The 27,115-nt window shown below is 39.6% G+C and overlaps 1 protein-coding gene and 2 long non-coding RNA genes across 3 annotated transcripts in view; 2 read left to right on the top strand and 1 right to left on the bottom strand.

The window, feature by feature from the left end:
- Positions 1 to 2,365, top strand: part of LOC117048397 — a 42,830-nt gene extending 40,465 nt beyond the window's left edge. Inside the window, exon 3 of the long non-coding RNA XR_004426841.1 lies at positions 2,284 to 2,365. This is a non-coding gene — a long non-coding RNA (uncharacterized LOC117048397). The remainder of the gene's footprint in view (positions 1 to 2,283) is intronic.
- Positions 1 to 27,115, bottom strand: part of FAF1 (Fas associated factor 1) — a 173,149-nt gene that overhangs the window by 6,696 nt on the left and 139,338 nt on the right. Inside the window, exons 16-18 of the mRNA XM_033152173.1 lie at positions 16,615 to 16,695; positions 15,905 to 15,982; positions 12,029 to 12,244 (exon numbers count right to left, since the gene is read on the bottom strand). Of these exons, the coding sequence (XP_033008064.1) occupies positions 12,029 to 12,244; positions 15,905 to 15,982; positions 16,615 to 16,695 (375 nt within the window). The remainder of the gene's footprint in view (positions 1 to 12,028; positions 12,245 to 15,904; positions 15,983 to 16,614; positions 16,696 to 27,115) is intronic.
- Positions 6,064 to 25,781, top strand: LOC117048398. The gene is made up of 3 exons (XR_004426842.1): positions 6,064 to 6,096; positions 25,648 to 25,668; positions 25,704 to 25,781. It is a non-coding gene; the product is annotated as an uncharacterized LOC117048398 (long non-coding RNA).

The raw sequence follows: 27,115 nt of genomic DNA, 5'->3' as shown, positions 1-27,115 counted from the left end.
AATAAACACACACTTTGAAGAGGTGCAATTTGATCTGATTTAGCAACACTCATCTGCCAATGGTTTTTATTGGCACTGTGAAATGTCCAAGAATAATGGGAAAAGAAATATATAATGTGTACTTTAATAAAAATGGTCATAATACAACACTTTAAAACAACTGGGTTATTCAGATTGAATGTGTGTGTGTGTGAATTTTAAGACTAGGAATCACGTAAGTTTATGACCAATCAACTATATTTCTTCTAATTAAATAAAAATAAATATTACAGTACTTCAATACAGTTACATCTTGAGGAAATTTGATTAAGGCAGCCCTTCCTTTAGAGAAAATATTTACTGTTAGGAAAATCATTACTGTAGCCTGCCCTAGGACCTTAGGGTGAAGGGCAGGTAATAATAATGGTTTGCATCACTTTGATATTATATAAAATAGTCTCCAAAGGTTTGTATTGTTTTATATAAGGAAATGTTTTAAAATGTTTGTATACTTTTTTGTTTTATGGTTGTCAACTGTTTTGTTTTGTAATTGTATATTTTATTATACAATAAAGGGAGCACAAGAAATCAAATAAATAAATGCATATTCTTTACAATACCCTCTCCCCCAACCTGGTGACCACCAAAGATTTTTGACTCACAAGTCCCACCAGCCATAGCCAACATAGGCAATGGTCATGGAGATGCTAGCTGTAGTCCTGGAGGGCACCAGGTTGGGCCAGTCTAGTTTACAACAGTGCTACCAGAAATGAGCTTTTGAAGGAGACAGCTCCAACATTTAAAATCGCATTTTAAAAATACAGTTTAGGAAAGAATGAGTTGCACGAGTTCAGTTATACATATTTTTAGCATGAATGTTCTTTAAAAATTGTTTTTGATGGTTTGTTATTTGTCGCCTTGGGTTTTGTTGAAGAAGAAGTGTGTGGGATAAAAATCTATTGAAAATCAGTCCACTAAGACCAGTCAGTCTTGCAGATGTGTGAGCTAAGTTGTGCAAATGTTTTTTCGGACAAAAATTACAAGCATGGGTCGTAGAAAAGGATTTATGAAGAATAAACTGGTTTCAGGGGAAATTATAGCGCATTTGCTCTATTCCTTATTATACACAGTCTAATTGGACGCGTCCTGAAATTGCTATGCTAAATGGCACCCAGGCAGATTTTTGCTGAATTGGCAAAATGTCCAGGAAAACCCAGATGTATGGCAAGTAGAACTATTTAAAAAATTAATAATAATCAGAGAAAATAAAAGGAAAGCCCCAAAATGATTTTTTTGGGGGGGAGAGATGTTCCCCCCAAAAGCTCAGCAACTTTGTCTGGATTTTCACCTTTGGGAATATGACAACCCTAATATAAGGAGTGAGGTATGGTGCAGAGGAATCTCACCATACACATGATGGTCAATAGAGGAGTTAAGCCAGGCTGTCTATTCACACCTATTCTACATAAATGACATCTAAACACGTAACATAGCCCATAGACTAGAAACCTAGGATGCATGCTCCCCTGCAACACATGGCAGGAACATTTGAGTCAACGTATGCAAATAGCTTGGTACTACTGTCTTCTACTTACCTAGGTCTGAAGAAATTTCTTAAAAGGTTTATAATTTTTAATTTAGGATGTTTTAATGCTCTGACAGAATTTCTATTGTGTATTTTAATTACCGATGGATTTTATAGTTGCAAACTACTTAAAGGCCATTTTGGCACATGTAGAAATCTAGAAGAACAGAAGGTTTCCCCTCTATTTTGGGCTCTTCTAGAACGCCTATAGATTATGCCTTCCTGATAGTAGATACCTATCTTCCAATGGATTTGCATCTGTAATTTGAAATAGGGGGAGAATGTAGTGAAATGTCCTTTATGTGATGGTCCAAGGGAAATTTCCTTTAAACATTTTGTCTAGTTTAACAACCTATTCAAATGAAGAGATTGTTTGTTTTCTGTTACAAGATATTTACCCATCTGTGACAAATAGAACAACATTGTAAGCATTAGTGACAAGACAAAAAGTGAAGAACCAGAGTAGCCTCATATGAGATGTTGGAGAGATTTAAGAGTTTCTTTTCCAGTTTCTTGAAAACTGGGACTTTTCATAGTATTTGGAGGAAATATTTAGTAGAATTATACAGTGTTTCAACTTTTATTATCCATCTATTTTATTGTTCATCTTCATTGTTTTATCACCCTGAGCTCCTTTGGGAGGAAGCTTGGGATATTAATTTAACCAAAAGAATATGCTTATGTGTTGGAAACTTTACACTGGCACTTCATTTTTACAGTTGTCAAGGACAACAGCTGGCACAATGATTTTGCTGAGGAATGATGATAATGACGACAACAACAACTGTGAATTTTGAGTGCTTCTTAAATGGAATCTAGATTTAGTGTAACATTTTCCTCTGTGGGTTGCTAAAGGTCAGTACACTATGCACTCAGTTTATAGGCTTGTGAATTATTTCAGTTTAACAATTAACATATATGCATTGGAAGATGCTAAGAAAATATTTTATTCCCTCAATTTTCTGAGCATGAGAATATCTGAAGCCATAAGTGAAAGTACCTGTGCTGAACTTTCAAAAAGCTATACAGTGGTACCTCTGATTACGAACGGGATCCGTTCTGGAGCCCCGTTCGTAACCAGTGACATGCGTAACTTGAAGTGTCTGCGCTTCTGTGTGTTGCGATTTGACGCTTCTGCGCATGACGTCATTTGACGTGTCTGCGTATGTGTGAACTGCCGAACCCAGAAGTAACGCGTTCCATTATTTCTGGGTTTGGCACGTTCATAACCCATGTTGTACGCATACTGAAGCATATGTAACAAGGTAAAACTGTATATGAATGATTTCAAACCAAACAGAGTTTGAGACACAGAGGAATAAATATAGATTATATGCTAAGAAGGGATTGGCCTTTACAGTGGTACCTCGGTTTACAGACACTTCAGGTTACAGACTCCACTAACCCAGAAATAGTACCTTGGGTTAAGAACTTTGCTTCAGCATGAGAACTGAAATTGGGTGGTGGTGGCAGTGGGAGGCCCCATTAGCTAAAGTGGTACCTCAGGTTAAGAACAGTTTCAGGTTAAGAATGGACCTCCAGAATGAATTAAGTTGTTAACCCGAGGTACCACTGTAATTTGAATGCACATTTCTAGTTATCAATGTAGGGAAGTGTTTCTAAAACATTTAGAATGGTGAACAGAAGACATGCAGATGCTACAATATGACTGACTGATGTGGCAATTTACAGATTCTTAAAGAGTTCTGGCAGTGCAAACCCCATCGGAATGAACAGGGCTAGAGCTGAAGGATCACTTTGAGGATCAGAGCCTTATTAAGATGCATTTACTTGTCCAATTACCAAAACAGCAGGAGATCATTAAATTTTCTAGTTAGCAGACACAGCAATGTTAATATCTTAATGTTGCCAAGGCTATTTCTTGGCATTTTGCTACTACACTTTCTTTCTTCTAGCAAAAATTCATAAAATAAAAGCTAAGCATGAGAAAAAATAACACATACGCACACACCCCAAGATTGTTTAACAGGTGACCCAAAGAGACAACTTCCCCCAGCACTGTCTGAGAATGATCAGACAACACACTAATCAAATAAAGTTTGAAACCAGTTGAGAGAAAGGACCATAGTGAAAATTGGGGGTGGGTGGAAGAGAGAAGAGACTGGTGGTGCATTTGAACAGAATACTTTCATCTTGTAGACAGCTGTATGTAGTGTTCAATATGTTTAGTTGGTCATTTTCTGAGAAACGAACTGTCAAATTAAGATGCTTACTGATTATTTAGCACTCAGCTTAGACTATTCAATATTTCTTTTCAGCTCTGGAAGTAATTTAGAAAAAGGTGGCAGGTTGCAATCATATACACACTCGTTGGAACTTATTTCTGTGTAGACATGTATTATGAAAAGTGTCAATATAGAAGAGGGAGATTTGTCTTTTTATCATGTTACTAAAAGTACATCTGGGATCATTGGCAGTGGGTTCAAGACAGAATAAAGGAAAACTTTTCCTCCATAAATGTATGGAAATTACTAACGCAAGTTGTTATTCTGGCTACTAACATAGATGGATCTTTTAAAAAGAATTATCAACAAAATTATGGAAGCTAGATTGATGACAATTAGTTATGAAAGCAAAAAAACTAATTTCACATGTTTAACAACAGTAGGCATTTGAATATCAGATATTAGAGACAAATAACAGCATATAAGATGTTCCCTTCCATAGTTATCCTGATGGCTACTGTGGATAGTACAATAGACTAATTCAGAAATACCAGTACACAATTCCTGTATTCCTTGCAACATCAAGCTCCCCTTTCTAGTGCATAAACTGTACAAAACAGCATCAACAGCTGCTTCTTACCAAAAACAAAACCAAGGAAAGGGAAGAAGGGTGAAGGCGGAAGTGTTTTTAATCCTTAACCTGTATTTTATAGTCACTAGACACAATCTGGCTCCAAACCAGCCTAAATCCTTCTCTTGAGTGGATGAACTATATTATTTCAGTCAGATTAAATTTATTTTAACTACTGTTTTGTAAGGGAGGAAAGAAAGATAGTTATCCCCCCCCCTTTCTTGTTTATTTAAACTGCTGTTGGAATTGACTAATTAAAGGGATTTTAAAAAGCATAATACTCTAAACAGAGCAAACTGGTTCTGAATTATTAAGCAACATTTTAGATGCATTTGAATAACCTTAAGTGACTTAACCGCCACCTGATCCTAAGCTACAGCTCGGATAAATAAATGTGAAATACTGTAGACGTCCTAGCTTACTAAGGCTTCCAGATACAGTAAATAAAGAGCTTAAGTCCCCAGTTCACAGTCTGTAAAAGACATACTCTCTGATAAATGGAGTTCACTGCTGTACATTGAAAGAGGAACTGCAGGGCAGAAAAAAACAGAGTTTAATTTTTATTACAAAGGAAAATTGCAGGTGCAAACTGTTAAGACATGCTTGGGAGATGTGAAGGAGCCTCGTCTGTGTTTCAAATGCCATACAAAAACCCAGCGTCATAACCTCTCTTGAGTGGTCAACTCCACCTCTCGAGTTGTCACCTTGGCAATAAAAGGATATCATTTTTCACAGTCAAAAGAAACAGTCAGATATTATCTTTATTAGAGCCAATGAAAAGGTCACAAAAAGTGATCAAGTTTTCAAGTTTTCAATGGCTTGCTCACTTCTCTAAGATCTTTTAGTTGGTCCTCATAAATATATTACTGCACTGTTTCTTTTGGATTATTTTTTTTAATGGGCTAACATGGCTTTCTACAATTTCCTTCTGCTTTGGAGATTTCCTGCATCATATATGTCTAATTACACTACATGGAATTGCCGTTCTTCCACTCATTGAAGATCTTTTGACTGACTGATTGATGTTTTTGTAAATGGAAGAGGAGGGAAGGCAATTTTGGTTGGCCTGCCATTCACCCTGCAGCCTCCCACGTCACCTTTCACCTTGGCGTAGAGGGCTCAGTCCCTGACCTTCCCTCTGCTAAGTGGGGAAGGTCTGCAGGGTGCTTCTACTCTGCATAAAACCAGCAACTTTGAAACAGATTGTGCAAGACTTTATACTCAAGGTGGTGTACATAGTTCTCCCCTTCCTAAATATCCTCACAACAACCCTGTCGGGTAGGTTAGGCTGAGAGGCAGTGACTGGTTCAAGGTCACCCAGTAAGCTAAATGGCAAAGGGGGGATTGGAACGCTGGTTTCCTGGGTCCTAGTTCAACACCCTAACCATTACACCACTCTGGCACTACTCAATACGCGTTGAGGACTGAGGGGAGAGCAACATGTACAAGCACTTGAAGAAGCCTTCCATGAATGCTCCTACCCCCATCTCAACTTTGATCATACTCATATATAGGTGAATGTTGGAACATGTGTCTAGGTGCACTTCTAAGTATGTCTGAGCATTTGAACACATATTTTAAATAAGAGTACAGAGCTGTTAAATACCATCTGAAATTAGGACGAGGCAACGTTGAGACTTCTGTGGCAACAAGCACTGAACTCTCCTCTCTTTTCTCTTTCAGATGCTGGCACTAACTTTGAACCATAACAAATGGTAATGGCAAAGGATGTACAAGTATTCCACAGCATTCTAATGCGCTTTAACCTTGTTATACAGTTGCAAACAACTCCAAGTTGTTAATGATTTCAAAATGCAGTTGTAAACATTTATTGTTTATTTTTATTGAGTGAGAGAGTAAGCGGGCCATGCCGCCTTTCCCCCCTTTCCTCGGCTTTTTTTCGGCGTGATGGGCGAGCCAGCGAGGAGGGGGCATCATGCCAGTGACAAGCGTGATGCCCCCTCCTCGCTGGCCCGCCCCTCACGCTGAAAAAAACCCGAGGAAAGCTGGGGAAAGGGGAAGCAAAGCAGGCGCTTTCCCCAGCTTTTCATGTGCATCGTGATGTCACGTCGTGACATAACGACGCACGCATCGTGCCCCAACCCCAGGGGGGTGCCTCCGCACCGCCACATCGGGCAGCGCAGAGGCTTCCTCCACCGCTGCAGGCATGAACTTTTTAGCTCTGCACTGTACATATTTGCACAATAAAACTCTTAAAGGAAACTCGGAGTTTTGCCTACTTACTCATGAGCAACCAACAGAGGACCTTACACCTATCATAGTGCCTTTTCCATTTTAGGTGCTCCAGAATGTCACTGCTATTTTAAAAGCTACAAGTTATCTCTAGAATTAGTTAATCTTTGTATTTACTGTAGAAGTTTGTATTTACAGTAGGGTTATGATACTGACTTTGTCAGCCAAGGATATATATTAAAGTGACTGGAATGTACAAGAAGGAATTAATGAATTCATATTTACTGGAGACGTGAACCTATTTCAATATTTATTGGCATACCTAGACTGGTGGGTTTACTCATATTTTGTTACTGACAAACCATTTTATCAAAGCAGTGTGCTGTATTCTGAGCCACTTCAAAGTTTTCGTAACTTGAGATGTCAAGAAGAGCATTTATTACATCTCATTTTCGGCGTGCTGAATTTGTACAATTCTTAATCCATGTGATTTGAAATCTATTGCTAAGGGCAGCTGGACCAATGCTGCACTAATCCTGTCTACTACGGAGGCAACTGGACTAATGTCTATTTTGCTGCACTAGTCAACAATCAAACTATCACAGCATGCTAAGGCAGGTGACTATTTAATTCAACCAAGTAAAAAGCAGGGGCAGGCTTCTTCATACTTGCCCCCTCTACAGTGGTACCCCGCAAGACGAATGCCTCGCACAACGAAAAACTCGCAAAACGAAAGAGTTTTGCGAGTTTTTAGTTGACTCACGAGACGAATTCGTCTATGCCTGTTTTTCGCAAGACGAATTCGTCTGGCGAGGTACCACTGTAAGCCGGCTTACCATTTCGCTGCGGTCGGGAGGGGTGTTGTCCGCATCCGCCATTTTGGATTGACTGTGCATGTCTGCGCATGTCCAGACATGCGCAGTCGATCCAAAATGGCAGACGCGGACAACATCCCCCCCGACCGCAGCGAAAAGGTAAGCCCTCCTGGAGCCGCACGGCGCCACGTTGCCCCCTCCCTCCCTCCCGGAGCTGCGCCGCTGCGTTTTAAGACTGCAACAATCGTTGCAGTCTTAAAACGCGGCGGCGCAGAGCTCTGATGCCGTTCGGGAGGGGGCCGTGGGATCGTCCCCAATGTCGGGCATGATCCCACGGCCCCCTGCCTCCCTCCCGGAGCCGCGGCGCCGTGTTTTAAGACTGAAGCGAGCGAACAGCAGCGCAGCTGTTTGCTCACTGTAGTCTTAAAACGCGGCTTGGCTTGGCTCCGGTGCCGGTCGGGAGGGCCCCCCGGACTTTTTCCCCATAGGAACGCATTAATTAAATTTTAATTAATTTCCGCAAGACAAAGAGTCTTGCGGAACGAATTAATTTCATCTTGCGAGGCACCACTGTATTTGATGGCAAAGGGAGTGCTACCGTGCATTTTGTGATGTCATTATATAGCCAAATCTCATTGGCTAAATGGTACAGTAATGCCATCACTCTGGAAACATATTCTCTGAATGCCTGGGTGTTTGTACGTGTATGTGAGTGACAGAGATTCTGTGAATATTCTTCCTGCTCAAAGCTTCTCATTTGCATAGAAAATATCAAAGCCATCCAAATTACTGAACACTTCTACTACCTTTTGCTACTACTATCCTATTTGCCATGTTGCTGCAGATGCCTCTGCTTATGCCCCAGTAACTGCAGCATATTGCACTGACTGCTTGGCAGGGGGTTGGACTGGATGGCCCTTGTGGTCTCTTCCAACTCTATGATTCTATGACTGTGTAAGTTAAATCAACTCACACACTATCTGGGGCAAAGCTAAAGTGGCTGCCTAAGGACATTATCTTTTGTATTTTTTTCAGGGTAGTTAATGAGCAAATACTACTTGCAACAAGTCTCCTTTAACCTTTCAGAACTGGTTAAATAAATATTCGACCATGACATTACACAGTCAGAATTAAACTAAGAGTACAAAATGGGACTTAAGAATGTTGCAGGTTGAAACTCTGAATAAAAAGTTATACCACGTGATGGCATTCTTCCTTCCACAGTGTCACAGAGATCTAACTCAATGGAAAACTATTCTTAAAATTAAAATTTTTAAAAAGCAAAGGCTACTTTCTGAACGCAATTGCTTTTGTATGAGGTGGTAACACTATTGTTAAAGCATAAGAAAACTTAGAGAAGAACATCTTTAGGTATTTAGAGAAACATCACACTTTAGATATAAAACCTTTGCTTCAGCCTGTTTCAAGGAAATAAGAAGATCTGTAACATGGCAGCCATCTCTGAATGGTTTTTTCCACTTTGGTTCCACTGAAAATGAGATTACATGCTTGGATGGGGATAAACCTAATTAGCAGATAATGGGATTCCTTCACAGACATTTTACACTATCTACAAGAGTTGACTTATCTGCATTATTACACATTTCTTTGCTGTTTTGAGGGGGGAAATCCTGTAAAACAAATGCAACAATCACAAATCCTTCTTTTTGTAGGACTTGTCTCTCATTTTGATCTGCAAATTCTCAAGACATAATAAACAGGAACTGAGAAATTAAAACAGAGTTTTATCATTATTTTTGTACTTCAGTATTATTAAGTATTAACACCATCTGGAGCACTTTTCAATGTGCAAAGAACTTTACAATTTTTATTCTTATCCTGTCAGGGGATTTCAGTCTAAATATAGTGATACTGTGAGAAGTGCAAAGTTAAGAAGAGGTTTGAGCAGAATATGCTAGAAAGACCCTTGAATAAACTGAATGGGGATGGACTCAAATTAAAAAAAACAAAACCACTTCCATAGAAGTTAAGCTCAAGTTCACTTTTTCAGACTTCATAGAGCCAGAGGTTTGCTTGAGTACTAAAAAGCACTGGCTTTGTAGCTATGGTAAATAACTAGCTATATGTTTGTTTAAAATATATTGCCTTCTATCTTGAGTTCTCTTTCCTCCATAACTATGAATGTCCTTCCATTCACTGAAGGGACTCCAGCAAAGATTCCCACTGGGAGAAGAGGGAAAGAACACTCCTTCCCATGCTGTTCTAGAGGGTCTTGCATTGTTGTGTACTGCCCTGAAGTCTGATATGATGAAGGGTGGCATAATCAGGTTTTAAAGAATAATTAGAAACCCTGTTGCCTGCTCTAGACCGTCAGGATAAAGCGAATAAACAAACAAACAAACAAACAAATATACAATAACACTGATTAGAAATTAGTTGTTCAAGGCTGTTCTACAGCAAGCAGGTGTTTCATAACATTTAAGAAACGGTTAACATTTACAATTCCTTAATCATACAGCATCTTATGTGATTAGTCCTGGAGTGTTCTCAGCTCCATATAAAAGCCTATTATAGTCAAATGGCCTAGTATTTTGCAGGAAGAGCTCAGAGTGTAAAGGATGAGACCATTAACTTTATAATTAAAAGGAACTACCTGATGCTACATTACAACTGCTGATCACTATCATCCACACTGGAAAAAAAGAGTATTCAATACTTAATTAGACAGCTGTTCCATAGGATTACAAATTCTCATTTTTAAAACAACAACAACACACAAGCACCTTAAGTAGTAATAGGAGAACCTTCTTGAGGAACATGCTGTGGAAGGACTTTGAAGGAGAAGAGTTTAAAGCTCTTGCTAGAGCATTGATAAACTGCAGTGTGAAATGCTAGGGAAACTTTGGAAAGTCTCTTAGCTGGAATGGGGATTAAATGATGGGAACACAGAGGATTCAAAACCCAACCATTACAAATTCTAATGTCTGCAATAATTTCTGCTCATTTAGAAAATTTGTATCTTATTTTATTATTCTGAAAAATTTGTTCTGACTTCAGAATGGGTTTGAGGTTTCCCCACAAATTTAACAACTTCTGTCTCATGGTGGGTGCTGATGTATTATTAGGCAAATTACTCAGATTGCATAAGTTTGATTACCAACCCTTTTGCTTTCTAATTGTAGAATAAAAGAAGAAAGGCCCAATGCCACAATAGCTGCCAGCATCCCACATCCTTAGAAGCATTTAGAAAGAGTTTCCCAGAAAGTTGTGCCCCTGCCCCAAATGTTCTTCAGCCACAATGAGAAAAAAAAATGGAAAAAATGCATGTTACTTAGTACAAAATTCTAAATCTCCCACAAAGGTTGATTACAGATGCTACTACAAGTGTATGCTAATCCAAAAGCAACGAATGGTTTTTCAGAGTATAGTCGTACCTCGGGTTACGTACGCTTCGGGTTGCGTACTTTTCGGGGTACGAACTCCGCTAACCCGGAAGCACAACCCAAAGCGCGCACGATTTGCGGATGCACAGAAATGTTTTCGCGGTCTGCGCATGCGCAGAAGCAGGTTTTTTAGTTTGCGCATGCGCAAACCGAATTTTTCGGGTTACGTACAGTGACCCGGAACCAATTAAGTACATAACCCGAGGTACCACTGTATCTCACTGTAAAAATGGCAGCATAATTCATATTCTTAATGAGAAAATGGTGAGGACAAAATAGAACAGTAACTGACTTCAGTATAGGAATAAGAAAGCAGCCAAAGCCTTTTATGCTGATAGCAAATCCACAAATACTAAAGAGTAGTAGGTATAACTAGCAAGAACTTGTCCATTGCTAGTTGCAAATAGTGGGCTTGCTTAACAATGGCCAGCTTGAAGTTGGCTTGTTTAACAACTGACCAATATTCATTTTAAACCAGGATTCCTGGTTGGCATACATTGAAATTAATTGAAATTAAAGTAAATTCAGAAGATGTATTCCTATGGACATATAAAACAGGAAGGGTGTATGGAAAAGCATGAAAGCTGTGGTTTAGTGTTATGTGTGAAGCAGCCCAGTGACTTCAGGCAGGCTTACTGCATTTAGGCCATGAACTCATTAGAGAAGAATGCTTATTGCTGCTTCTACAAAAGCAAATATAAAAGCAAGGTAATTCAATTTGGGCCAAGCTACGTGACAAAAACAACACAATATGGGACTCTGTTTAAAACGTCACACTCTAACCAACAGAGCAATGTTTTCACACAACAAATGTTATCCGCTCTCGAGCCAAGTCAAAATGGTCACAAATGACATGGGGTTAAACTGACTTCAGTCTGAACGAGAATACGGACATTTTAACTATGCGTACACACAAAATACACAAGAGTAATCAAAGCATAAGATAATGTTAGAAGTGGAGGCAGTCAGTTTTAGTTTGAGATCCATTTTCAAATACACATTTCTATTTAATTATTCTTATGCTAGGGGAGCATTCACATGATCAGGGGTGGTGGCTTTTCAGTACTAGAACAAACATAATTTGTCCACGCTGTACTAATACGTGCAGATCATTATGCTACAGACTGATCAGAATACACAACTGTTGTATGTGCTTGGGGTATGCGGAACAACCCATACATTGTAACTTGATAAATAAGCAGAATAGGAATGCCAAAGGAAGTTCCTTTACTTACGTCTCTCCTGGGGAAAGTCCCTAGTAGCTTGAATTCTTCCCAAGGATATCCCTTGGAAGCCACAAAATCAAAGACGACCTGCAGCTTGCTATTGGCAAGGAAACGTCGTTCAAAGAATTCTCCACTAGGTGTTCGGATACGCAGCTTACTCACTGATTCCGGGCTCTCATCTTTTGGCTCTGGAGGCAAAGCCTGCTCTAGAGATAGCCTAATAGCCTGAAGAAAGAAGAAAGACACATTGGTTTTTAGCAACTTTCCCTTTTCTTTCTGTAACTTAGTTACCGGTACTGAGACTGCCACTACATTGTATCTGATTAATTTTAACTCAATGTCCCATCAATGGCTGCTATGGTTGGAAAAAAGAGACGAAGGAACTCCCAAGGGCTTGAAGATGAATCTATTTCAGGCCTAACACATTTTGGAATAAGACTTTTTTGGGGGAGGGGCAAGCTTTGAATAGCAATTTTAATTAAATGCATAAACCAGTGTAGATTCTACCTGTTGCAAAAGTAGGGGTTTATGCACATTAAATGCATTGTCCCAGAAATCAATCTCTTTCAAGCACCTGGTTTTGTAGTTTTTTTCTGCTATGGTCAAAAAGGTCTTCTCTCCAAGATGTTTGACTACTTTCTATCACATTCTGTGAAGCAACTAGTCTTAGGAAATAGGCAACCTCTTACTACATGTTGCAACATTTCCCCAACATCTAGGCTATATACAGTATACCGGAAGGAGCGTCTCCACCCCCATCGCTCAGCCAGGACCCTGAGATGCTCTTCCGAGGGTCTGCTGGTTCCCTCATTGCGAGAAGCAAAGTTACAGGGGACCAGGCAGAGGGCCTTTTTGGTAGTGGCGCCCTCCCTGTGGAACACCCTCCCTTCAATTGTCAAGGAGATAAAGAATTACACAACTTTTAGAAGACATCTGAAGGCAGCCCTGTATCAAGAGGTTTTTAATGCTTGATATTTTTATTACTTGATGTTTTAATGCTTGATGTTTTTATTTATTTTTAGATATGCTGTAAGCGGTCCAGAGTGGCTGGGGAAACACAACCAGATGGGCGGGGTATAAATAATAAAATTATTATCATCACATCTCTCCTGCATATGTTTGGGTTCAAAAGAATGGGATGCACAACTCCTGTGTCCTTTGAGATACTGGACTCACCTCTATTCTGACAATGAGCTGAACCATGTTGATCCTAGGAACCATATACTAATCCTGGGAAGCAGACAGTCTCTCCTTAGTTTTATCACTGAGATTCCATCCTGAGTGAACAAGGCAGCACAGACCCTACAACTCAAGAGAAGTAGTCCATCCAAGCTACCTATCAACTTCTCCTGACTTAGAAGGATGATAAAGGATTTATAGTTCAGGCTGTAACTTTGGGCCACTGCACCTGGCTCTTAACTCTTAGCTCTTGGTACCTGGCTCTTACTCTGCCAAGAGTCAAGTGCTGTCCTCTCCTTATTATGGTATGACAGTGCTGGAGGTCCTGTTTCCTTTGGCCTGTCCTCCATAAAGTTGGCTAGAGTGAAGTAGCAGGAGGAAAATGCTTTTCTCTTATTTATTTCTAATTTTAAGCATGCAAAAGCCCAATTTTGGAAAGCAAATTCTTCTCCAAGTATTCAGTTTGACATCTTGTGTCATAAGAACTTCCTTTCCACACTGCAGTTCTATGATGTATATTTCAATATCACATCCATCTTTATTCATTTCTTAATAACAGCTCAGAAAACAACTAATTAAAATAAATCCTCCTCTTATAACACATTATTAAACCTATAGTTTACTGCATAGTGGTGATAGGTAATTTAATTGTTGGGCAGAAAGGGCTTAGGGAATTTTGATTGAGGGAATAATTGTCAAGTGCCAAATTGCTTTTTAAAGCATAAAATCAAAACCATTAAATATTTAGACTAATTAATTAATTAATTAAAATCCTGTAACCGTCTCACAGGCAAAATGCTTGACCAGATAACACAATAAATACACAAGACCAGATAATGCAAAAAACACCTGAACTCTTTACAAAGAAACCTGCAATAGATTTATTTGAACAATGATTTGAGTAATCCTATATACACACTTACTCTGGGAGCAAGTCCCATTGAACTCAGTGGGGCTAATTTCTGAGCAGACATGTACAAGATAACACCATTAATTTAACTGACCTGAAGCTACTTTTCAGGTATACACTAACAGTGCAATCATATACGGTGGTACCTCAAGTTACAGATGCTTCAGGTTACAGACTTCGCTAACCCAGAAATAGTACCTTGGGTTAAGAACTTTACTTCAGGATGAGAACAGAAACCGTGTGCTGGCGGCGCAGCAGGAGGCCCCATTAGCTAAAGTGGTACCTCAGGTTAAGAACAGTTTGAGGTTAAGAACAGACCTCTGGAACGAATTAAGTTCTTAACCCGAGGTACCACTGTACATGTTTATTCAAAAGTTAGCCTCAGTGAGTTCAGTGGGACTTGCTATTTATATAATTCCATTGAAATGAAGCTACTTCAAAGATATCCACTACATTAAATAAACCTTTTATAAATAAATTTGATATAAAATACTATTGCTGTCTGCTAGATCTTTAAATGTAATTTAATGAAATTCTTATGATTTTAGTCAGCCTTTGGAATGCTCAAGCTTCTTTAGATTCTGCCCAATGTGTTTAGGACTGGGGTGGACAGAAACTTGAAAAGATACATGAGCGGCTGTGATATATATAATCATAACAAGAATCAAAGACCAACAGGACAAAGCATGAATCCAAGCACTTACGCTTGTGCAAGGCAGTCCCCTCAAATTCTGCCCAATTCCAGCTTCCTACTGCAGCCCCCCTTGTACCCTCTTCCATTCATTTCATAGGGTCATTGAACTATCAGGAGCATTATTTGGGGTGCGTAGGAAGCTTTAGTGGGGAGGAAGGGCCCAAAACACCCTTCTTCAAGAACTGAATTCTGCTTGTGTTTCTGTGGAACCAACTCTTAAAATGTATTTTGGTCTAGTGGTCTTTTTTTAAAAAAGGGTATTTTTTATTATCTTTGTCCATGTTTTCTACTCAAGCACCTGCTTTTTATCCTTGTGTGTTGACATTTTCCATTGCTGTACAACAGATGCAACATTATTTACTAAACCCAAGCCATTATATCAGAGGAAAACAAACAACAGTAGCTCATTAGAGTTGTTTTCATTGTGCAAACAATACTCCACCCCCCCTCAAAGTAACCAGTCTCCAGTACTAAAGCATAAAAATAGCTATTTACAATGGATATTCTACACCACTGGACTAACTTAAAAGACAATGATGCTTAGAGTAAAGTTAACAACTCATGAATCTACATTTTATTGATTAAAAATATATATAACTCAGTATGTGAATAGGGTGGGTGATTTTCAAATAGACAGGCTAAGCCAAACGTCTGTCAGGTAAGCAAACACTATTGCACAACAAGAGATTGTAGGTAATCCATGCACTTGAACATGGGGAGTGTTAGTAAACAGCATGGCTAACAATGCTTTTGTATTGCTATACAAATATATCTTATTTTCTTTTCATTATAGCAATTTGCATTAAATCGAGGAGGCCAGTTGCAGGTTGAAATGAGGACTGGTTCTACAGCTCTGAGTAAGAAAACAGTTTATAAAAGGCCATTGTATCCAAAAGAAAGGTTATGTAGCACAATAACAGTGCACCTATATGGGCAGTATTTATTTTGGAGAGGGAAAGAAGCCATTTTGTGCAAGCAGAGTTTTTTAAATAGAATATACACTGGTGGATTTATATTTTTACTTTGACACTGCCAATGTGATTATGTGTGCAAATTAACATAGGGGTGCCACTAACTAAATGTTCAAGGTAAAATGTCTCACTTCACGTTCTTCTTCCTGTTCTTTCTTAATCTGCTCCAAACGAAACTGCTCTGCAATTTCTCTCTCTTGTGCTTCTCTCTGCAGAGATGAAATAAACAAGTCACTTCAGATATCATTTATCGTTAAGGTACACTGTCATATTCCAATGGCCCTCATTTTCCTACAAATTATGCCATGCAAAATATTGGTTGTTCAAACTGAGATTGTTCCACAGTTTTCATGGTTTCTCTCAGAGGGAGGCTGTTTTTGGATTACTAGAAAAAGGAGATATGCATCACAAGAAGGAAGGGCAAAAGAAGACTCCAATTTGCATAAAATCTGCATATATTGATGAGTGTGTGTATAGATACAATTTTAGAAATACAGTCATACCTTGGGTTGTGCTCGCTGCGGGTTGCGCGTTTTTGGAATACAGACGCATCAAACCGGGAAGTACCGGAATGGGTTACTTCCGGGTTTTGGCGCATGCGCAGAAGCGCCAAATCATGACCCACGCGTGTGCAGACCCGGCGCTGCGGGTTGCGTACGTGCCTCCTGCACGGATCATGCTTGCAACCAGAGCGTCCACTGTAACACCACCCATGGCCACCACACTTTCTCAACTAGAGAGTAAGCTTAATATCATAATGTAATTCCTGGTATCAAAAGAGTTCATCAAAATATCTTAATTCATCACTAAATCACATACTCTAGTATAGAACTGTACAAACCTTTGCTCTATCGGCTTCAAGAGAGATTCTGTAAGCTTCATCTTGTTCTCTTTTCACATTCTCTCGGGCCTCACGTTCATCCTGGTATGGGAAAAGAAGGCCAAGAATCAGATTAGGATCCCAAAATTATGTATTATATTCATTCATTCATTCATATCCCATCTTTTCTCCATGGAGCTCAAGGTGGCATACTTAGTTCTCCTCCCCACACCCCTGCGATGTAGGTTAGGCTAAGAGACAGTGACTAGTCTCCCAGATCTTAGTACAACACTCTAACCATTACACCACATGGGCTCCTCTATTAGGTGGCAATAATGTTTGGATTAATATCCCAAGTGATTGCTTCTTCCACTACAGACTGAATAACTAGAAGAAAGTATCTAGCTTAACAATAAAAACAAAACAAATAAAAAGCCCAATAAATCAAGAAATCATAATTTAAGTCATTACTATTTTTAAGCTAGGTCACTATGCCATTCAGGTTAGTCACATTATATAGAGTCTGATCCTATGCATGTTTATTCAGAAGTGTGTTCTACTAAATTCAATGGATCTTACTCCCAATGTAAGTATGCATTGGATAGTAGCCTATTAGAAAATCTGTATACAGTATTCAACTTTGGCTCATTTTGTAGGGATCTGAAAAACTATTCAAATTGCAACAGTCTCTTACCAATTTAAATCAACTCTAAAGCACTTGAAGGCATTAGTAGTAGAAACAGAAACAGAACTCTGGGTAACAAAACCAACTGATTTATTTCCATGATGTGGCTTAGGTTTAGTTCTTCTTCTTCTTCTTGGCATTATTTAAATGGGATATGCAAGGGATGTCAGGAATGTAACAATACATTATGCATGGCTGCCTCTCTGGGACAAAGGTGTGAAATAGCACAGCTAAACCTCCATTTCAAAGGGAACAGTTTCCTAAGCAGATGCACCTTCTAAATCAAGTTCATGGTTAGACAATGGAAAATTGTTTATCTAAGTAAGAGATTTAACTATGTAAAATATTTGCATAGTTTTTTTTTTAATACAGTACTATGTTTTAATTAAGATTAATGTTGCATTGAAAAGTAAGCAATCTGCAGTACAGGACTTCATCAGTGTGAGATTACAGAGAAAATTGTGATACCCTTTCATACTTGCAAAAATAAATATTTGCATACCGCCAGCAACAGCCCTGCTCCCAAGGTTTCTTGGCCCCTTGGAGCATCAGCAAAGGACATGTCTCTCTTGCAGTGCTTTCACCTGCAATTATGTTGTGCCTTTGCAATGCCAGAGTAGACCCACCTTTACTGAGAAAACTATGTATCTGCCCTCCTCCCCTTCTTCCTCATCTGTGAGAGTTCCTTTTACAACCTGCAGAGTTAGATCTTCATTTTATTTATTTATGGGATTTAAAACCCAGCTTTTGACATCTTACAAAGAAGCATCATATGAGAACTGCACAGCAGCAGCCTCTCTTCACAACAATTTCTTTACTCTTGCTACCTACTTGATCAGATGTGCAACAGCACTGAGTGAGGTCTGGCCTAACCAACATGAACACAAACCAACCGTTGTAACAGAGAAAAAGTTCTTACTGCCATTTAAAAGCCAGCTGATTATGCCATGTTTTGGATTTCTTTCAGGAGCAGGGCCTTTTCTATTACAGCATGGTGCTTTGGAACTCACTTCCAAAGGAAGTTCATACAACCTCCTCCCTGCCAGCCTATAAAAAGATAAGCATTAAAAAAATAATGGACCTTACTTCCTATTGTTTTATTGCTTGCCCTTGTTGGTTCAGTGTTTTATTTTAATTTTGGAAACTTGTCTAATGTACCTATGAAAGTAGAGCATCAATAAAGGAACATTTTCTCATTTTGGAAAAGTATTTAAAACTTTATAATGTGGCAAACTGCCTTGTACAAGGCCATTCTAACTCATTACTGTCTATTCAGGCAGGAAGCAGTTCCACAAAGTCATTTTAACCAGAAATGTTAAGGACTAAAATTGGGAGTCTACACATACAAGAAATGTCATTGAGTGATGGTCCTACTCAAAGATTAAGGGTCTGGAAATCAAGTCTTATGAGGAACGGCTGAAGGAGCTTGGTATGTTTAGCCTGGAAAAGAGGAGACTGAGATAGCCGCCTTCAAATATATCAAGGACTGTCACATGGAAGATGCAGCAAGCTTGTTTTCTCTTGCTCTAGAGAGTAGGACTCGATCCAGCAGATTCAAGTTACAAGAAAGAAGATTCCAACTAAACACCAAGAAGAACCTTCTGAGGGGAGCTGTTTGACGGTGGAAAGAACTGCCTAGAGTGGCAGCTCTTGGTGGTGGACTCTCCTTCCTTGCAGGTTTTAAAGCATAGATTGGATGATCATCTGTTATGGATGCTTTAGTTGAGATTCCTGCATTGCAGGGTTTGGACTTGATGACCCTTGGGGCCCCTTCCAACTCTACAATTCTATGATTCTATTATTCTACTCTTGAAATTGAGGCTATTCTTATTAATAACCTGTATTCATAAACTGTTAAGCTATTCTCCTCAGTTTTAATACCAGTTATATGTTTTCTTCTTTGGCACTGATAGCAAAGCAAAAACATCTACAGTCATATTTCAGAATGCAGATTAAAATTAAAAGTTGCCTTTAAAATGTAAGTTTCATTAAATTTTCTACTCCAAGTAATTACATGGAGATTTTTCAAGACATGCTTGCTAAGTGCTTTACAGGTCACTGGAAAGCAAATGACATTTCACTCCCTTGACAGCCATCCAGTAATATTGCTCACTTAAGGTTGTTGAGAAAATGTGAATGCCAGAAGTTGAATCTTGCCCAGATTCAAAAAGCACAATGGGCAAACAAGCACACAACAGTTGCCTTCCTCTAAAACTTAGATAATTATTATTAAGTACAAGGGAACATAATTCTACCTCAATGCTTGGCTAGTTGGGAGATACGAAATTTGTCTGGAACAGTAACTAGATGATAGAAAGAAGCCAATTTACCTCACCTTTCCTACTATATAACAGTGACACACAGCAGCTTACACAATCAGTGTGTGGGGTGGAGAATGACAAACCTGACAAACAATTGAAATAAAATCTATGTGTAAAACTCCAAGATACTATAATATAACTCAAGCAATGTGTTAGTTCTACTGGGCTTTACTCAAGACAGCAGTCGATATCCCGGACATTATTACAGGTAAAAACTTGAACCGTTTTTCAGCAGGAGGTGGTGGTGGTAGGCAAAAGGCTCTTAAATTGCTTTCTAGTGCTCCTTGTAAGCTTTAGCTTTTTTAAGTAAACTGCTTTGAGAACACTTGTGTCGAAAAGTGGCACATAATGTTGGGTTGGTTTGCATCCTAACTAGACATCCATGAATCATACAGCTCTTTCAGTCCATGGACAAGACCATGATCTAATGGAGTACCAGCCGAAGGTGGAATGAAGTTTTCCTTTCCTCTGCATCTTCTCTCAAATTGCTCTTGTGAGCCTCCCAACCTTCTGCAACAGATTTTCAGCAGACATTATTGACTAGGTGGGAAAGAGGAAACAGTGGAAGTTACCTTCACACCTTGGGGTGGTGGGAGCATCCTGTAAGCATACTCTCCCCAGGGTTAGTTCCAGCAACAGAAGCCTGGTACAAGATTATAGTGCAACTCCATTCAAGTCTAGTCTAAAGTAAGTCCCATTGTTTTCTGTGGGACTTACCCCGGGGTAAATGTGCTCAGAATCGAGGCCTAAGTAAGTATGTATATTAATTAATTAATTAATTAATTAATTAATGTATTGCTGAAAATGTAGGGTGTCTGTTAGACCTGCATGCATGCAAAAATTATAGCGTATACCAACCATGCATCTTTTCCAAACCTTATGCTTTGCTCAGCCCCACAATTTAGCTGGCAACAACCTTGCATTCTTTTACAGCTCATCCCCAATATTTGGAATGAGGGGGACAATGATTCTGCACCAGATAATGTGCATCTCACAGACATCTGGGCACCGATTTCTGACCTTTCAAACACTTTCACGCATTCTGTGACTCTTTTTGCAATGAATTTTAAGGACAAGGAGCAAGAGCTTGAGAGGAGAAGCTTATGGATGGGAGAAGTAGAATGATACTCATAATGAGAAAATGGCATCAATAGGTCCCCTTATTAAAAAGGCCTGAGGATCACAGTTCTGTATCAACATACCTATTAAGATCCGCCTTTGGGATATATAGATCTATCTAGTGCATAAGCCTCAAATGTGACCCAAAGCAAGCTGTCTTTGAAACACAACAGTAATGAATCCATAAAGCAAAATGAAAAACAGAGCTTTTAATCTGTGAGAACAGATTATGCCATGATTATTCTGCATTCCACTGCTTAGCCATTGGATATACATTATGAATATTGAAATTTCTCATTGTTTAGCTGTTATTCAGAAATGCTGTATGGGTAGGACCCCCCTGCCCCCACCCCACAATGTTGGACAATTGATCTTGTGTCAGTATGACAATATAGCAACATTTAATTGGCAGCTTTGATGGAATCAGTATAAAATCTTTTTAGAAATAAATTAAAGTGACAGCAAGATTACAGCTTGGAAAGAAACAGTCTGCTGCTAAACTGCAGTTAACTTCCCCCTTTTTATTTCAAAACCCTTCATATTTTATTTTAAAATATTTTCTTGATCAGTCCATGTTGAGGCCAGGCTGAAATTCCCCCCTCTCCAATTACTACCATTGTGCACCATCTCTCCACTCCCACCGAGTTCCCTGTGCAGATACTACAGCGTAATATAGCATCATTCCCATGAAGCATTCTGACCCAGTGGGAATGCCTAGGGTGGTTGCTGCTTGAAGCAGTGTCAAATATTTCCCCCCATTAAAAAAAACAACAGCAGCAACTATTGACAACTTCATCTTAGGACACACTCTTGGTTGTAAATGTGCTTTAACTTATTTTAATACAGTAAACTTAACTTAAATTGATGCTTTTGAATTATGGTGCTGGAGGAGACTCTTGAGAGTCCCATGGACTGCAAAAAGATCAAACCTATCCATTCTTAAGGAAATCAGCCCACTGAATGTTCACTGGAAGGACAGATCCTGAAGTTGAGGCTCCAGTACTTTGGCCACCTCATGAGAAGAGAAGACTCCCTGGAAAAGACCCTGATGTTGGGAAAGATTGAGGGCACAAGGAGAAGAGGACGACAGAGGACGAGATGGCTGGACAGTGTTCTTGAAGCTACCAACATGAGTTTGGCCAAACGGCAGGAGGAAGTGGAAGACAGGAGTGCCTGGCGTGCTCTGGTCCATGGGGTCACGAAGAGTTGGACACAACTAAATGACTAAACAACAATACAGTAATTGTAAATTGTTGTGACACAACCTGGGAGCTCATGGTGAAGAGTGGGTAAGAAATCTAACAAAATAATTACATAATCAGCATCACCTTCAAATGTAAGGCCACTCCCACCTGAAAGTTCTGAAGTTTTACTCTCCCAAGATTCATTCAATCTTTGGGTGGGACATTTTCTCCTCATCTTCACTAAAATCCTGAAAAAGTCAGGATTGAGTAAAGTTCCCATCAAGTACTTATTCATTATCTAGCAAGGTTATCATAACTATGTTCTATTGAACTAAATGGTCAGATTTAAATTGCTTCTCAAATTGGGAAATATCTTTTTTTGTGAAAAGGAAACAAAATGTTAGTTTTAGAAAACTCAAATTCTACACTATCTTTCTAGCTTTTCTTTCTGAATCCTCAAGGAGGAGTTTGAGTTTCAATTAATCTCTGACCCAATTAAATGCTGAGTTATCTCAGAGCAACACACAGCCCATTATACCCTGAAATTCAGCAATCTATGTGTTCACATAAGGCACTAGAAACCAAAGAACCCACCCAACATACTCTCTGTTTGCAAAGGATGAGAATATATTTCAAACATTTTATTGAGCCACACCTGAAGTTAAAACTATTACTGCCTGCAGCTAATCATGGGAGTGTGAAAGAAAAAACACCCAGCTTGTCTAAACAAAACAACATAATAGAAAACATTAACCTGATCCTCCAAAGATGACAGACTTGTAAATTTTATAGCTTAACACAGGAAAATCTATGGATATATATATATACAGAGTGTGTGGGTTGTTGTTTTTTAAATGATATAAAAGCTGCCCAAATAAAGCCTAACTTTTACTGCTGTTCTCACATAAAATCATTTAGTACATAATTTCTGCTTAAAAATAAAAGATTATCAGTTGCTATCAGCACTATTTTTCTAGAAAAAGAGGGTGCTGGAACTCACCATGAACACCTCCCTCATTCTCTTATAATGGCAATGGCTCCCACCTGAGAAGTGCTGGAACAGAGTTCCGGCGAGTTCCAGCTAAAAAAAAAGCCCTGCTTGCTATTACAATTTGGAAATGCTTCTTAAAAACCCATCACAATTTGCTTAGTCCCCAAATGGCTGACTTGCTTCAATAAGCTAATTTGAGGTACTTTTTGTGGGGGTTGCCTTTTTTTTGTTTGTTACTGGTCTTGATTCTATGCCTTAACACCAGGGTGGCATGCAAAAATCTGTGAAACAACGCTTTTGTGTGACTTGGACATAAAGCGACACTATAAACTTTCAACTTCTTAAATTTTGGATCCCTGGCCACTGTTAAATGCTTTCTCTCTGTTCCTGTGCCTTTAACAATAAAGCTACTCAATTTAAGTTCACAGGAAAGGAAGATGGGCTGATGGCTGACCATACAATCTGAAAGCTACTTCCAGATAAATAAACATAAAAAAGTTTTTCCTCTCCATGAACCTGAATAGTTATCCATGCCTTTATCAGTTTTACTCTTATTTCTACAGGTGTTGTTTTTTGGTTTTTTTAAACACACACACTGTTTTTCAGGAAGAAGATTGAAAAACCAGCTGATGGGAAGTCAAAGTGAATAGACATTTTCAAGTGGGATTTGCAAATAAAGGAAGTTTTTTCAAGCAATTGTAGAACAATATATATCTACCATGAATCTTATCCTAAAGCAATGAGGGTTAAATGTTGCATAACAAGAAAAATAAACATTATGTTAGGCCTACTGTTACTTAACTTAAAAATGTGGACAAGTCAGACCAGCTGTGTAACAGTCAATGCTTTTACAGTAATAAATTTTGACAGCAGAAATAAAAAGAATGCATTATCGAGGTATCATCAAATGGGTTCTGTCAGTACATAGGAACTCCACCCTGTATAAGCTTGTCAAAAAGTGTTACTGTAATCCACTGAGAAGTCTCCTCCTCAGGCAAGAGAGGAAAAAATGCATAAGGAGGAGGCTCAAAACAGGTGTGCTGAATTGTAATACCATTATTTAATCACAAATCTCTTCTCATTAGTTTCATATGTGACAAATTCAGGCTCTATTCTTGCCTATCATGCAATGCTAGAATCATCACTCAACAGTCAAGTTAAAAGCCAAATGTAAACAATGAAACTGTGGACATGTCTTTTTAACACTGTACACTCCTCAAATACAAAAGCCTTAATAAATTACTGCCATTTCTCTTGGAGCTCCCAGCTAGATCTCCAGCAACAGTATGAGACTAAAGGAAATTATATTTCTCAAATAAATTGGACTTCCACTGGATAGAAACAGCCACTTTCTCTGGCTCATGTTTTCTTCAAAGCTGCTACTGCTCAGGATAACATTGCCAATTCATTATGGTAATATATTACAATTTAGTCCACAGGCATTTAGGGTAAAATCCTAAAGCTGGTGGGAGGCCAGCTGAGGACCTTTGGATTCACAGTCTGATTCCATCAGAGAAGGAAGGCCCACCGGTATAATGGCACACCCAAAGAAAAGTCTTTCAGTGCAGATGTCCCACTGGTGGTGTTTTGCTGGTGGAAGTAGTGAAACGAGGGCAGCTAAGGATTTGCAAGACCTCAAGATCTCTTGAATTCCCAATGTGCCCATAAGAAGCCCTCAACTACACCACTCCGAGAGTTGGCATGGCTAAATGCTTCTCACTGAACACAATGGCAAGGGAGTAAATGAAGGAAAGCAGCCCCACCAAGAAAGGTAGAATCCCCACTCCTACTTCCCACTCAGGCTGGAGTGAGCTGGCAGGGCACTGGAAGTGGTGCTAGCCCTTTTACCTTACTCAAAAATTATGGGAAGCCACTCTTGTGGGGTTGAAAAATACCCACCACCCCCTAAAGTACTTAAGTTACCCGAATTTTAGGCCTCTATCTACATGTTTGCTAAAACTGTGCAGTGTGTCTCAGTTTTGTATTACTTTTCTTCTTCTTCAGTTACCCTCAGTGAGACTAGAAGAGTTCTATCATCTATCTACAATTACATGAAAAACCCAGCTCCACATTATGACACCTAGCAAAGGATACTGTGTTAAATGCTATGCAAAAGTGTGTCACACTGTGATTCATGATTTGAAGACTTCTAAGCTTATAAATATATGAAATATATATTCTTTGAACATACAGAACCATTCTTTTGTGCCTCCATGTACAAAAAAATATACATGTTGACTTAGAAAAAAATAACAACCAAAAACCTCGGAAGAACTTTCTGTTTATCTTTTTGTGGTTTATGATGGCTTACAGTTGCTACTAGGAAAACAGTAACAGAAACCGGAATCTGTATCCTGCTTGCTATTGTCACATTTTTGAAAGAATGTTCATGTAAATGCATTAAGATCTTCACTAGAAAAAGGAGTTGCTGTTTAAACAGAAGTTGTCAGGAACAAGGCTTATAAAAAAAGTTACATGTTAGCTAGCAAACCAATAAAAACAATATTTTTTTTTCACATGCCAACGCCTCTTGCTAAGTACATAATATATGGATTACTTCACTACCTGTTTGGCACATTATTTTATCTAAGTGAATTGCATTTCTCTTAAAGACACTGAGGAATAAAGCTGGTTTTATTCCTCAAATGTTCTTACATGTTTGAAAGGAATTACAGATACTATGCTTATGCTAAGTTGTTAACTATTTTGCCTTTCCAAAGAAAACCCTTCCACTTCTGTTTTTTGTACTTCCAGGATATGTGAAAAGGGAGAAAAGTGCATGCACGTCTCCTCCCCATACCCATGGGAAGAAACCACAAGAGAGATGCAGAAACACAATACTGGAAGCATGAATTACTGGCACAATTATTTTTTGCTACTTCTCTGAAGTTTGGTGGTTGACCAAAGACTCAATAATCTGCCTATTTATATTGCCTGCCTGGGACTATAAGACCATTGTGCTGGTGCTGGTGCTGCTGCTGACAAGCAGCTGGAAACCACAGATGAAGACTGCATTTGGCTTGACATGTGCGCAACGCTATCTTGATAGCTAAAAGGAAAGACAAGGCTATAACAATTCCTCAGCCAATCCAAATTGAGCTGCACAATCAGCAGCACATGGCACACTGCAGTCTCCCCACCCCTGCCCCAATCAGTAAATAACTAGCATTGCTATTGTACAGACAGTGGCAGTGCTAGTGCTACTCTACCTGTTCTCACTAACTGCAGGTAGGGAAGGAGACTTGACTACTCGCAGAAATACTCCAGAGAGAGGCTATAGCACCAGAGTCCCACTGCCTACAACATGGGTCTGCGAGCATCATGCTTAACATAGAAAATAGACCTAATTGAGAGAAAATCAAAGCCTGTTAGCAGGCGCGGAGGAAGCCTCCTCGCTACCCGATGCGGGAAACGGAGGCACCCCCTGGGGGTGGGGCGCTGTGACATCACGCCGCAACGTCAGGACAGAGTGCGCATGTGTGAAATCCGGCGTATGCGCACTCCGCCACCAGGCCGCTTCTCCTGCAGCGACCTTGTGAGCTGCTGAGCGATCAGCGGCTCGTGGGGCTGCCACACGCGAAAAGCAGCACAGCCTTATGCCCGCCGCTCATGCTCAGCGGCTCGTAAGGTCGCCGTGGGAACAGCCCACGAGCCGCCGATCGTGTGCGGCAGTCCCATAGCGGCGCTGGTGGGCAGGCCCCAGATGGGCTGCGGGTTGGCGCGGCCTCGCTCCACGGCTTGCTCGCAGGCTGCTGAGCAGGTTTGCAAGCAGGCTGCGGGGCAAGGCTGCATCGCTCTGTGGCTTGCTTGGGGCCCGCTGGTGGGGTGGGACGTGGCCGGCCCAAGTGGCGCCCCCCTCCCCTGGAACCTGGGGCACCCTGCCCCCTACGCCCTGCGCTCGCTACGCCACTGCCTGTTAGAATAAAACCAGTTTTTGGAATGGTACCCCTAGTCATCCCTAACAACCAGAAGGTAACAAAGAATGGGGCTATGGAGTAGGCCATACATATCTTTACAAGCCATCCATTAGGCAGGTACAATTACTGTAGTTTCCAGCAACTTAAAAACATGGCAACTATGATTTTAAAATCTGTACAACAATATAGAGTGGAATCCAGATGTTGCCCTTGTGATCACAGAAAAGCTTTTAATTCACAGGACACCTCTGCTAAGTGATGATGAGAGAGACAATTATTGAAAATTTGCCCTTCTTCCGAAAGCT

This window comes from Lacerta agilis, chromosome 6, assembly GCF_009819535.1.
Source record: "Lacerta agilis isolate rLacAgi1 chromosome 6, rLacAgi1.pri, whole genome shotgun sequence".
Taxonomy (NCBI): Eukaryota; Metazoa; Chordata; class Lepidosauria; order Squamata; family Lacertidae; genus Lacerta; species Lacerta agilis.
Note: the sequence above shows the minus strand (reverse complement) of the source record. Positions and strands in the feature narration are given on the sequence as shown.